At 58.9% G+C, this 13,422-nt stretch overlaps 2 protein-coding genes across 2 annotated transcripts; both read left to right on the top strand.

The window, feature by feature from the left end:
* Window positions 1–6,095: 6,095 nt before the first annotated feature.
* EHS24_000626 (uncharacterized protein) lies at window positions 6,096–8,197 on the top strand (the record flags this gene model as incomplete). The annotated part of the gene is made up of 2 exons (XM_028616450.1): window positions 6,096–6,664; window positions 6,718–8,197. 2 exons carry the CDS (start codon window positions 6,096–6,098, stop codon window positions 8,195–8,197), a joined length of 2,049 nt encoding a protein of 682 aa, XP_028480307.1.
* Window positions 8,198–10,520: 2,323 nt separating this feature from the next.
* EHS24_000625 (uncharacterized protein) lies at window positions 10,521–12,947 on the top strand (the record flags this gene model as incomplete). The annotated part of the gene is made up of 15 exons (XM_028616449.1): window positions 10,521–10,598; window positions 11,096–11,232; window positions 11,383–11,549; window positions 11,588–11,663; window positions 11,700–11,728; window positions 11,767–11,856; window positions 11,893–11,984; window positions 12,028–12,191; window positions 12,234–12,292; window positions 12,332–12,489; window positions 12,533–12,540; window positions 12,582–12,660; window positions 12,706–12,797; window positions 12,836–12,898; window positions 12,935–12,947. The coding sequence occupies 15 exons, from the start codon at window positions 10,521–10,523 to the stop codon at window positions 12,945–12,947; spliced, it is 1,305 nt and encodes a 434-aa protein (XP_028480306.1).
* Between the last annotated feature and the right edge of the window lie 475 nt (window positions 12,948–13,422).

Genomic DNA, 13,422 nt, shown 5'->3' with positions numbered 1-13,422 from the left:
TGGACCTGGGCACAGTTGGCACGAGGTGCACGGGAATGCTGTCTGCAGCAAGAGAGACAATGACTCCCTTGGGAGCCAAGCTCAGAGTGGGTTTGACTGGGGCAAGGGAGCCACGAGATGACTGCGCAGGTGATGAGTGACGTGGAAGGTCGTGAGGGTAGTGCTGCGCATGAATTTTTGCCCATTTTTGCCCATGACCAACGTCTGCAGTAGGGTGTGGAGCAAAGGTCTGGAGCTTGGGAAGTTTTAAGCTGGGAAGGCTGGATGGGACCTGGGGGCGGGGGCCTGATGAGGAGGTTCATGGGCCGGTAGTATGATCGGTTGTTGTCTTAGGCACTGTAGATCGCGCGTGTCAGAGACGGAGCAAGGCACTGCCGATCATCTCTGTCTCTTACTCGTCTCTTGCCACGCTGCGCAGTAGTCTCTCAGCTCTCCGACCGCACCCCACCCTGATTCCGTCACCGTCGTATAACATGGCTTCGCAACGCTCAACCAGAACAAGGACAAAATGATCAAATAACCCCCCACTCTTCCGCTTGGACAGCAATGTACGGGAATGGGCGGGGATGCCTGGAACGGGGCGGGGCCACGGCGGGGGCGACAGGGCTATGAAGCGTAGCTTGACGACGGGATGGCCATGGCGGCGACAACAGCGGGTGGGTGAGACTGACGCGCTCCTCTTGGCTTCCCTGTGGCCTGTGGACCTTCCTTTGGGCAGATGCGTTTCTCATGTTCATTTTAGAGCCTGCCATTTGACATACATACATATGTGCGTGGACCCGCGGAGGGATACGCAGCGGGATGCGACTGGAGGATTCGGGGCCTGTGGCCTGTGGGACACTTTAACGAGAGGAGAGATACGGAGATACGGAAACATGGCTCAAAGGCTGGGGGAGAGGGGGCGAGGCAAAGTTGCCGAGGTGTGGAATTCCGGAACTGTGGGGGTTGACACGAGGGAAGGGAAGGGGGTCGTCAACGATCACGAGTGACGGAGCGAACGAGGGAAACGAGAGAAACGAATCACCAGAAAGTCAGTTGATCAGTAGCTCAATAGATCGCGAGCAAGTCAAGAGAAGAGAGGTGGAGAGATAGAGGGAGAGAGGGGAAAGGGGTGCGGGCAGCGTGTGCTGTTGCTGCTGATGTGCCTGTGGTGGCCTGGAGGCCGCAAGTGGGCCGGGGGGGGGGAGTGTGGAGAACAGACGAGGGCCCGGCAAACAGCGTCAGGGCGCACGCTAGTGGAGACAGCAGTCCGTGGTGGCGTCGAGAGGCGTCGCACTACTTTTCGTCACTATGCCGCAAGCGCTAAACGCCTCCATCTGCTGCCTCTGCGCCGCCGCCGCCGCCGCCGCCGCCGCCGCTCGGCAGAATAGCAGGTGGCGCTTGCGGGGCGTGGTCGACGCCACCTTATTTGGTCAATAATCAATGAGCGAGCGAGCGACAGAGGTACAGAGCTCAGAGAGTGGTGTGTGGCACATCAAACAATACGATCCTTGCTTCTTCCGGGCCCCGTTCGGCACACGTCTGGCCGCGTCTGGTTTCATATGTGCATGGTGCATCGGTTACAGAATTACACACAAGACAGACAACACAGAACACACGTACAGTACAGATATGTCCCTGCTGGACACGGAATAACATCTTCACCACCGGCCACCTAGCGTCAAGACCACGTGAAGCCGAAGAATGCATCGATGCATCACAGATCACACAAAGAGCGATTGTTGTCAAGCCTCACACTCCTTCTTCCGACGGTAAAAAGTGCTGTCCAGGGTGCGCGCTGGGAACGCAGTTCCTCATCCTTGAACCGCGCATGCCAACTTGCTGCTTCATGTGCTGTACAGCTCCGTCAACCTCCCTCGCATCGATACCGCCTCTGACTGCGCCTACGTCACACCTGCCAAATAGCGGCCCCCGTTAGCCCCGTTTGGAGGAGACCATGTTTTACCCGTCCCGTGCAGTTGCCACGCCCACGGCTTGCCAACAGGTTGACAAGTTACCGACCTTACCGAAGGGAGACAGAATCAATATGGATGTGGATATCCACTCCCAACAGGCGTGTCCGTGTCACACACAAGCACACACACACACACGCACACACGCACAACTACTGATCCCCGACAACTAATTGCCACTGACACACCGACGCCGTCGACATTATCATCGGAGCTGCGTTCATAATTGCGTACCGTCATGCAAGGGTTGTGAGGTAAACTCTGCGTGAGCGTGTTGTGGCATGTCAAAGACCCGTCCCTGTGTATGGATGGGCCTTGTCAAGTTCGATCTTGCCCGTGTTGTTAACCAGAATCAGAGGTCGGGATCGACCCCTTCCTCCGGCAAAAATACGACCTGACGCATGAGCAAATGCGGATGGCTTTGACGGTTGATTGAGACGCTAGTACGCTAGCGAGCTAGCGAGAGCAAGATGCAACATGTTTGAGCTGGGCGTTTTGTTGGCGTCGGGGCCGGCGTGCAAACGAGGCGTTGGCAGTGGGTGCTCGGTACTGTAGCTAGTGGACGACATGCTTCTGGCGTCTTGCGTTTCTCTCTCTCTCTCTGGATCTCTGGGAGCAGGGGCCGGCCCAGGCCAGGCCCACCGGGTTCCTCGCGTCATGTTACAGAGAGGAGATGAGCGGCAAGGGAGAGGGATGCAACAGTGTGTATGGGTGGGTAAGCTTGTAGGAGAGATAGCAAGCATCAGTGATCACAGTGATCACCGGTTGGGATTCGGAACAGGATGGCTGAGAAGTGGCATGAAAGGAAATAAAACGGTGACATGGGGATCAAAACAGAAGCACAGGCGTTGGGGCCGGGCGCGGGCTAAGACGCAAAGCGCGAAAGGGGGTGGGTGGGGGTGGGGGGGGGAGGACGGGGGAGAGAGGGAGGAGGCTAGGCAGGGTAGGGGAAGGAAGAGAAAGAGAAAGAGGCTGGGCGGGGTTTCAGGTTGTCTCCGTGGGGGGTGCGGCAAAGAGACGGGGGGAACTGGTTCGGGGTGAAACCGGGGGGTTTAGGCGAGGGGAGCGAATGGGCGGAGGGGGAGAAGGACAGCGGGGGCATGGGGGTGGGGGGGCGGGGCTGGGCGGGCAGAGCTGCCCAGATGCACCAGTTGCAAGTTGGCTGACAGGTGACAGGGTGTGATGGGTGGGGAGGTCTGTTGGCCGGGCCAGAACAGTCAAGGAGGCGAACTGGTGTGCCTGGAGTTTGGCACCAGGGGCAGTGTGTGTGAGCGTGAACCTGTGCTCTCTAACAAGAAAGCGACAAAGAGAGATGTGAGAGAAGGCCGAGATGGGTGCGCGATGGAAGACAGAAGACGACGACGACGACGACGACGACACGCAGTGACACCGCCGTTAAACGGCTGTCGCGAAGCCTCCACCGCTGGGCGGACGCGAACCGTGCCTGACAGGGCAACCATCACACGCACACACCGACTGCATCCACCCACACACACCCACATACACACACACACACACACATGCACACACCCAACAGGCCACAGGCCCGTACAACGAGACTGCTCTGTGGGGGTACCGCAATCCATCGCAAATTCGCAGTTCGCAACGTACAGGACAAGAAAAACGCAAGCGACCGAGAAACGGCGAGGCGCCTGCATATACAGTAGCTGGGACGAGGTTGCACCGCGGAGGCCAAGCCAGTGAATGACGCAGGTATGTATGTGCAACGACCGTGTCCAAACGGCGAATACTGCGTGAGTGTGTGTACAGTACCGAGCGAGCGGGGGCTGAAAGTCCGATGATGATGGTGATGATGATGATGGATGATGCATTTGGCTCGCTGAGAAAAACGCATACAAGCACCCTCTGTACCCTGTGGCCGCGAGCCCCAGCCGCCAGCGGCCAGAGCTGCGCTTCCTTCTGTTGTCATGCCCTGTTGGCCTCTGTTGCGCTCGCCCTGCTGCTGGCTGCGAATCTGCGTGCTGCGGCTACAGCCCGTCGCTGCAGCTCTTCGCCCTGCAACCGCCCGCCTCCCCACACCCCCCTCTCTCTCCCCCTCTCCCCCCTCCCCTCTCGCAAGTTCCCGCCCCCCATCTGCCCACAGGCAAGCAGGCCCCGAACGAGAACAGCAGAGAGACCCCGAGACCTTTTGCCCCTCTCCCCCGTTTGGCCCTCTCCCCCCGTTTGTATACGGCGGCGGCGCACGCACGCACGTACGCACGCAAGCCCGCACACACACACACTTTCTCTCGCACAAACCCGCCCAGGCTTTTCCGCCTCCCCCGCTCCCCTTCCCCTCTCCCCTCTCCCCTCACCCCAAGCCGATACTGACACACCCTACACACGCACCCACCGACGAGTCTCTGCCATTCTGCCGTCCCACAGCGACCAGGTCGTCCAGGACATTGTACCCTGCGCACCGTCTCTCCTCATCTCACCTCACCTCACCTCTCCCCTCTCCTCACCACAACACACACCACGCACGCACACACACACACACACACACACACACACCCTTCACCCACAGAGTCCACCCAATTACTTCTCTCTCTCTTTCTACGTCTCTCACATCTCCCTCGTTAAAACTCTCGCCTGCATCAACCACACCTTGTTCGTTTGCACCACAACCCCCCCCCCCTCCCCCCCCCCCCCATCCACCCACCCAGCACTCGCACTTCACGCCGCATCTGCCTCTCCCCCGTCGGATCTTGCATTTCTCCCAGCCAGGTGGTCGTAAGCAATCCCGACCTCGCTGCGATTGCCCGAACGCCCCGAATACACCCATCTGCTCGCACAGCCCAACAACCCCACCCACACTCCCACCACTACCAAACACCTACTACCTCCACGACCGCGACTCAACACCAAGCTTGTTGCATTGCATCTCTTGGTCGTCCATCGTCAACCTCCGGCGCCCAATCCCCAATCCTCGCCGTACCTGTCAGTGGCTATCTTCCCCGCCGCCGGCGCCGACCGTAACTGGGGCCTGTCCTGTCGACAGCTTATCGGGGGGCGCACCGCTTGCAAACGGCCTTCGTCCAACGTTCCACGTCGGTTCGTCGTCGCGCAGGCGACCTCGACCGTTCTGGGCACCTGTCCGTCCATCTCACTCTTGCTCCGTGCAACAAGTGGAGCCGTTGCATGGGACTAGTTGGACGGAGCGCCGACCCTAGTGCGGAACCCCCCGCGCCTTCCAGTGGCCACCGGTGTCGGCATTGTTACCCTTCCCTCGTTCTCAGCTGACCTTGTGCACAGCTTGAAAACGGCGGCCCGTCAAACACCAGTGCGGAGAGTCCGAGCGCAGGTGAGTTTGTGCGCCATTCGAGTCACGATTCCATCCCCGTCAGATAGCATTGTGGGGCCGTGAAGGTTCCATCAAGCCCCTTCGCATGTTCTTTGTGGTTACTACACACTCGAGTGGATGTTCCAGCATGATGATGAGCTTGGTTGGGATGTACGCACCCCACACCGCGCGGGGCAGGGAATCAAGGCCTACCCAGCAGGCCAGCCGCACCAGCGGTCGCCGTCGCCTCCTTCAGGCGCGCAATGGCACAAACATTCTCAACACATCCACCCCCCTCCTTCGCGTTAGGTGCTGCGCTGTCAGCCCGTGCTGCATACCCTCCGGGCGCAACAGCGGGAGGCTGTTGTTTGGCGTGGGAGCCTACCGATTCTTTCGCTCTACGCGTGAGATCTTGGCCCCACGTCATCCTCGATTGGTTCGCCACCCATACTCGTTACTGTGCATTGTTGTTGAGGGTGGTGTTGCAGCCGAGGGTGGAGGTGCCATGCACCACCTCACTCACCTAAGCACACCACTCGTGTCCAGTGTCCAGTGGCCATTGTTCCCACCCTCGCACCCCAAATCGTGACTCTTGATGTCCTTTTCCTCAGCCACAGCCGCGATGCTCTTATACCCCCTGGGCGATCAGGTCGCGTTCCTCCACCCCTACATTTCTCCCTCCGCTCCCCCTATTTTCTTGTTTGCACCATCACTCATCCATCCACCTGTGCACCACACTTGTACTGACATTCGTTCTCCTCAGCTCCATAATCTGGATCGGCCACCTGTCCTATCCACTCGCCGCTCCTCGGCCTCCAGCAGTACAGGCCCCCCCCACGTCCCCGACAACCGGCCCTTTCATGTCCCTCACGACGACCGCACCGCTGAGCCTGCCACCGCACGCCGCCCTCGATCGCCCACACACGTCGTCCATGTCGTATCCTCCAACCGACGACAGGACTTCTTACCAGGGCTACTACAGCCGCCCCGCTCCCGGATCGGCACACGGCGCACCTCCTCCAGAGGCTCCTTCTCCTGAACGTCTTCACTCCGCTGGAACTGGTGCAGCTTACGCCAAAGGCGCACCTCCTCCTCAGTCACCATCTCAAGTTTACGCTCCTCACGAGCTTGGCCCTGCTCCGGGCTCCTCTCACGGTTACCCAGCACAGTCTCTCACCCCTATGAGCGGGTCCGCTGGCTACCCCCCGCAACCCCCAGCTCCTTACTACGGCATGCCGGGTCAAAACCAGGACCCAAACCTCCCTTCCCCGCCTCCCACGGCCAACGCTCGCCCGCCAACCAACTATACCGTAGACGGTGCTCCCATTGTCCCGGTCGGCATCTCGGGCGGCAAGATGTTTCGCTGCCGCGGCTTCGGGGAGTGCGACAAGGTGTTTACTCGCAGTGAACACTTGGCCCGCCATGTGCGGTGAGTCTCTTGGTCATGAAACCTCTGATTACTGTAGCTGACTCAACCCGCAGCAAGCACACTGGCGAGCGTCCCTTCCCTTGCCACTGCGGCAAGGCGTTTTCTCGTCTCGACAACCTGCGCCAGCACGCAGCCACCGTTCACGCGGACCAGACCCAACTGAACGAGGCCATGCTTACATCGCTCGCCTCGGTCCACGCTGCATTGTCCCAACGCGCCAACCGTGACCAGCGCCGTAGGGGAGAAGTTGTCGAGGTGCCCAAGAACGCCGTCGAGCGTCCTCGGGGAGAGCGGGGCAGCAAGAGCGCTGGTGGTGCTGCAGTGCCCCCTCCTGGAGGTGTCTACCCTCCACCGGGCTACCACCCCCAGCAGTGGGGTCCTCCTCCTGACCACACCCGTCCCCGTACCGCCGGCAATAGCTGGATGGAGTACGGTGGCTATGTCGGTGTGCCGGGTGAGCAAGGCCCTCCTGGAACTGCTGGATCCGTCGGATATGCAGATGACGCGGGGCCGTCTCGCCGACCACCTTCTGCTGGATACCCTCATGCAGGTTATTACTCGGAGCCGCCGCCGCCGCCTTCTTCCCATGGACGCCCGCCCACCGCCAACGCCCCTCCCGGTACCGCAGGCTCGGGGTATGGCACAGCCGATGAGTCATCCTACCGACCGGTGTCGTCAAACGGTAGAGAAATGCCCGTACCTGGTCACTATGCCGATTCCGAGCCTCCTACCTCGGCTCACGGACCCCCTCCGCACTCACCCATGTACCCGCACCCAGCTGCTGCAGTGCCAACGGCTGGTAACTGGACGTCGCCCCCGGCTCACCACGCCGGCTACCCTCCCGCTGATCCAAGCATGTACCCACAGGGAGCTGTGCCGCCTGCTGAAGGCCAGCACCCCTATCCGCCCGGTCACCCCCAGGAAGGTCAAGGCTATGGTCCACCACCCCCTGGGTCGTCTGGCGGCTACTACTACCCCGCTCAGCAAGGTCACGGCTACTACGCCCAGCAGTCTCCTGCCCAACAGCAGCAGGCCACCTTCCCCTCGGCAGTGCCTCCTCCTCCTCCAGGAAGCGCTGGTGGTCAGCCTCCGGCGGGCGCTTACCCTCCCAACTATGCCCCCCCCGGCGAGTCACCCTTCCAGTACAACGCCGGTGGGCCATACCCTTATCCTGGCTACGACGGGCGTAAGCGCCGCGCCGAGGACGAGGCCGGCGGTGAGCGCAAGCACTCGCGCAACAGCAACGACGGTGCCCCCCCACCTGATCAGCCCCGTCAACCGGGCCCGCACGGCGAGATGTGGTTCCCCTCCGCTTCTGAGCGCCGCTCATCACTCGCCATCAGCGCCCTTCTCGGCTCGCCTCAGCAGGACACGCAGCACTCGCGTCCCAACACCGGTGATGTGCCCCCTCGTGGCCCCTACCCATACCCGGGTGCCGCGCAGTATGACGAGCGTGCAGGCGTGCCCGGAGGAGTGCCCCGCGAGCGCCCTGGGACGACGGACGACAAAGGCAAGGTCCTGATCGCCGAGTAAAGCCTTCGAGGCAACCGACACAACCACGACCGAGACGCGCAAGATGGTCAACGCCAAGGACGGCGTCACCCATCCACCGCGCATTTGGAGAGAACACGTATTGGCCCAGCGGCTGCCAAAGCTGCCCTAATCCACGCCGCATCAGCGCGCTGGGCGTGCCAACACGTAGCAAGAAGAGATAGGAGAAGATTCGTTCGTATTGAGAGCGCCGCAAGCCGGCTGCGCCAAAATTGTTTATTCTGCCCGAAGCTAGTAGATACCTGCCTACGTTGACGTAGACGATGGATCCATTGAAGAAGAACAAGGAGAATATGAGAGCGGCCAAGAAGTTTCGGATCTGAATTGGATTGTTGGTATTTATTCGCACCTCGAAACGCGCGTATTAGACTTGACGCATAGGGGCCACATGCATGCATACCATCCCAGCCCAGCCAGTCCCTGGGGGGAGTGCCAAAAAGTCAGACAAGCCCATCCGCACCCCCGAGGTTGACCTGCTATCGCCACCTATGATCCTCGATCCTGTGCCTGCCGCCTCGTGGACGAGTTTTACGCGATTGGACGCGTCGCCGAGGCAAAACGTCAAATGCCCCACCCCCCCCCCCCCCCCCACCAGCGCCGCGACAACAACAGGCGTCGCGTGCCGGCATGCTCACATGCATCTTTCTCTGCGATCTCAGCCGTTCCAGGCACCTCGATTGAGATGTATCGTGTTTGGATAGCCCTTTTTCCTTTCAGAGAATCCGTCCCGCAGGTGCCGAGGGTGCATGGTGGTGAACTGGGGCGTGGCACTGTTCTGGAATGAACATCTGCCGGTTTTTGTGCCCCCGAGGCCCTCCCTGTGGCACATTTGAACAAAAATCTGATTATATACATCGGTACAGCGTAAGGTCAACACGGAGGTGCTGCAAGTGGCCTTCTTCCTTTCCTTCACTCAAAAGGTACGTTGGTGCCGGCGCCGAACAACTCTTTGCTGTGTCCCCCAAGAAACATGTCAGATCCACCCAACGATGTGAGACATTTGACCAGACGATTTGTCGCCACTTTGTGGCACCGCGGGCGCCTGACCCTCCCTCTTTCAACAACGCACCGGCCCGGCGCTAACGGGCAGAATGGATGCAGCCTTGTCACGACGGCAGCCGCACGGTGGCCCATACGCGTTTGGTTGCGGATTCACAACCATCCTCCGCGTAAGCCGCTAGGCGAATGGCCGTTGGGCTGGCAATGGCGTATGGGTGTTGTGAAGTGCCGTTGCAGGCGATAGAGTTTGGGCTTGGGGAGGCACACTCACAATGGTGTCGGAGGACGAAGGAGGGGCGTTTTCTGGTGCGCAGCTCTTACACGCCGCAGGCGTTGATGGACGCCACGCTTCAGTGGATCAGTGGTCACCTGGTGCCTCATCATACTGATACGTGTTGGGGACGCGGACGTGGGCCTGTGTACATTATACGCTCTGCGTTTGTGGGATCGTTGAGGAGACTGCCAGTCGGGTCAGCAGAAGGGACATGGCGCGCTTAGTAAAACTTTGGAGAACAGAGTGTCCTCCGATGGTCAGACTTGCAGACACGAATCAGATACGAGTCAGCCACGGAAGCGCAAGACCGTTCACCCCGCGTCCGCGCCCCAATGTGACCATGTGGAGCGCAGAGCTGTAGGTGGGGTGGCAGCATGATGGTGGATCTGCGACAGCGTCGAGTGGTTGGTTCGGACCGGTCCTCTGTCGGCCGCCCTCTCGGCCTAGACGGCAAAAGGGCAACGGACGACCATGCGGGCCGGATGTTGACGGTGTGTCGGAGTCCGAAAGGACGGCACAGGGCCGCATTTGCACTGCGCACAAGGACCAGACCTTTTTTTTGAGTTTTGCCTGACGGGCATGACGGGGGGGTGTAGGACGATTGTAGGAGTGCACAAAAGCCATTGCAGAAGGAAACACCATGACCCCGCACCAAAAAGGGTACCGCCACGGCACGGTACACGCGGGGGCGTGTGTGTGCCACGCACAGACACACTGCTCGCGAGCTGGCGAGGCCAGTGCCCAGCAGTGGGCCTGGTGGACGGGGCGAACCGTGCGCACGCACACGCACGCACACACACACGCACACACACACCCAGCCATCGCTCGGGTGTGTGTCATCCGTCTCCGAGGTAGGTTGTTGTGCTGCTCCCATGGCCACCCCAATTCTCGCTTTCTCCTGACGCCGCCTTCCTCCCTTTGACGCTCCACTCCTCCCAACGTCTCCTCCCCCGGCTGCCCCCCTCTCTCCCCGCACGTCACCACTCGGCTTCTCTGCCCGCGCATTCATTACAACCCCCTCACCACGCCAACATGATGGGCCTACAGCGCATGGTGCTGGTCAACTGCGCAGGCCAGCAGTACATGCTCGAATGGCCCCCCTCCTTTGAAGTGCGTCCTTCTGTCCCCCCCTGTTCGACCTGTTCGTTGTTGCCAACCACGGAAGGCACACAGTACAGAACATGACATGGGCATGTGTTTGGTTTGGGGGTGGGCCAAAGCCACCTCAAAGTGGTCCAATGTCTCTTGCTGCCGTGCCCGTCAGACCTGGAGGGCAACGAGGAGATTAGGCCGGCTGCAGGTGATGGACCAACAGCCTGATGGCAAACAAGTTCATCCTGTGGCGACCATCGGTCTCTCACGCACCCACAACATTTGGTACTGTAGCACAGGTGTTTCTGCCATTCAACAAGGAAGACTGGTGTTGCTTGCACCTCTCACCACTCACATACCGCCTCCACCACATAGAGTGATCATTGAGCACTTTTGGGTAAGAGGGGCAAGAACAGCACCTTGTGGCAAGTGCACCTTGTCGCAAGTGCACCCAGCGTCCCATGTCATCTCCCTGGCCTCTATGCACCCTTTATTAAGCGTTAACTGATCATCAGAAATGTATAACTGCCGTCTACGAAAAACTCCACATCCCACAATCCACTCACTGGGTTCACATTTCTGTGCCCATTGCTGAGGCGGGTGCCCTAATGGCGTACTACCCCTTTGCTCCAACACAAGGAACCATTGGAATGTGAGTTTCCTGTTCTCCAGTGGTGTCGTTCACAGTGCAACTGAAGTGAACTCCCTCGACGTGGTGGTGCTGTTCTCCCATGTCTCGTTCTTTGTTCTCGAGGGGTGTTATCTTACTGCCACCTTCGGTATTGGCCGCTGACTGCGTCAGCGTCGATGACTCAACCTACCACCTGGCGTGTTCAGGCAAGATGCTCATCCAATTGGTCGTCACAGTTGTCCCCAAGGATGGAGGAAAAGCTATGATTGCTGCTGCAGCGGCAGGTGGCGGGGCTGCTGCCTCTGCTGTTGCACCCCCAAAACCCGCGGAGCCCAAAAGTGAGTGTGCGGTGAGGGCGACATGGTGACCATTCCAGTCGTGGCAGCGAAACAGAACCTCTCATGTGACACTATCGCTGGAAAGACGCTGGCTGTTGAAGCAAAAATTTCTGGGTAAGCCGTTCAGACTGATAGTGACTCTGACGACAGGGAACTTGGAAAGGGACCACCAGCTGGAGGTAAGTTATCACGCCCTAACCGAAGGCTTACAATGCAGAATACCTTGGTTTCATGACCATTGAGCCGTCAACGTTGTCGCAAAAGTTCAAGGGCTGGCAGCTCCCAGAAAACCAAATCTTCACTCATTGTACGTCTTGCAAAACACCGGTGTACTGACGTTTAGGGACGGTGGCCGATAAAAACACGGCTCGTGTCATTTTCCGGCCCCGTTCGGCACGTCCACAGATTGAGGTTTACTCTGCAGAAGATCGAAGCGTGAGTCGGCGTTTTCGCTGCGGTATCGTCTAACGGCTCTCAGCTGGAGGTATCGGTCCAGGTGAAAGGCTGGCAGATTCTGCAGGCGTACCCTACAGCCCCATTGAAAGGCAGCGCGCTCAAGTGGTTCCTCCGTGTCAAGCCCAGCGGGGTTGTGGTGGATCTCCTCACTGGCATGGAAGCAGGTGGCCTGTACTACGAAATGATGTAAGTCAAGCAGAAAATGCTTTATCATCTAACTCGCGGCAGTCCTAGTCCTGTCAAGGATAAGCCAAAAGATCCTAAACCCACAGACCCACTGATACCAGGTGAGCCAGTACAGCAAGTCGCGAGCTGAACCCCTACAGCCTACCCCGACGTCAGCCCCAAGACTGCCCACGTTCTTCCGCTGGCGCTGTTCTTGCCACACATGGAGAGTGTCCTCAAAGAAGTCGGTCTGCCACCCGAGGCACGCAGTCAGATGATCTCGAGTTGGCTTCCTTCCCTTGGAAAAGCCAAGCATGTCGTGAGTACGGAGGTCACCTTTCTATCGGAACTGACAGACCTAGGCGTATAGGTACGGCTCATCGCGGCTTTGGTTCGGTTTCTTACAAAAAGAATTCTCAGCAGGGATCAGATTGAGCCATCGGTCTCAATCACCATGCTTCCCAAGCCACAAGTCCACATCCGCGTCTATGTAAATGAGAACACCATCGCGTACTGGCTGTCTGACGGACCACAGGTTCTGTATCGCATCATACCTGACTCTGAGATGAAGGACTGGAAAGAGCGCACGGTTGACCGGGCCGATATTGGTCTCGACTGGCGCTACCAGTGAGTATTGGGTAGCAAACAGTGGCCTGACTTGTCAGCGTTGGATACTCGAACCAAATGAGAGACGAGAGACTGTTCCGTGTCGTTGAGTATGGCTCTCTGTGAGTACCCTGGTAGACCGTTGTTGACAAAAACAGTGAAGTCCATTAGGTTGCAACGTGCCTGCACCTGCATGTCCCGTTATCGTAAACTTTTAGAAATGTATTCATGCAACCCGCAACCTTGTGCGTCAACATCGTTGAAAACGTCCACACGTGCCCAACATACGGGATGGCCGGGATGGCTGGGATGGCATCCACAAATCACGCGCGCCAGGCACCACTCCATGCACTCCATTCACTTTTTGCCTGTTGCTCCTTCGGTGTACGGCTGTGGTGGCGCTAGGGACGGGATCCACGGCCAAAGCCTGGAAAATCGAGTTCCGCATGTTTACCAAGCTTGCCCAGGCATGCGTCGTTGCTACATTGCACCAAAGCACAGCTTTCGGTCATCCCCATTGCTTCTCCCTCTCTCCCTCTCACGCTACTGCTCCCTTTATTCTCATATACGACACCTATCCCCGCATTCAACGTCCGTCGCAGACAACTTGTTGTTGTGTAGTGCGTGTCGACGTCATTGGTCTATT

This window comes from Apiotrichum porosum, assembly GCF_003942205.1.
Source record: "Apiotrichum porosum strain DSM 27194 chromosome Unknown scaffold_1, whole genome shotgun sequence".
NCBI lineage: Eukaryota > Fungi > Basidiomycota > Tremellomycetes > Trichosporonales > Trichosporonaceae > Apiotrichum > Apiotrichum porosum.
The sequence above is the reverse complement of the archived record's forward strand: the minus strand, read 5'-3'. Positions and strand labels throughout refer to the sequence as shown.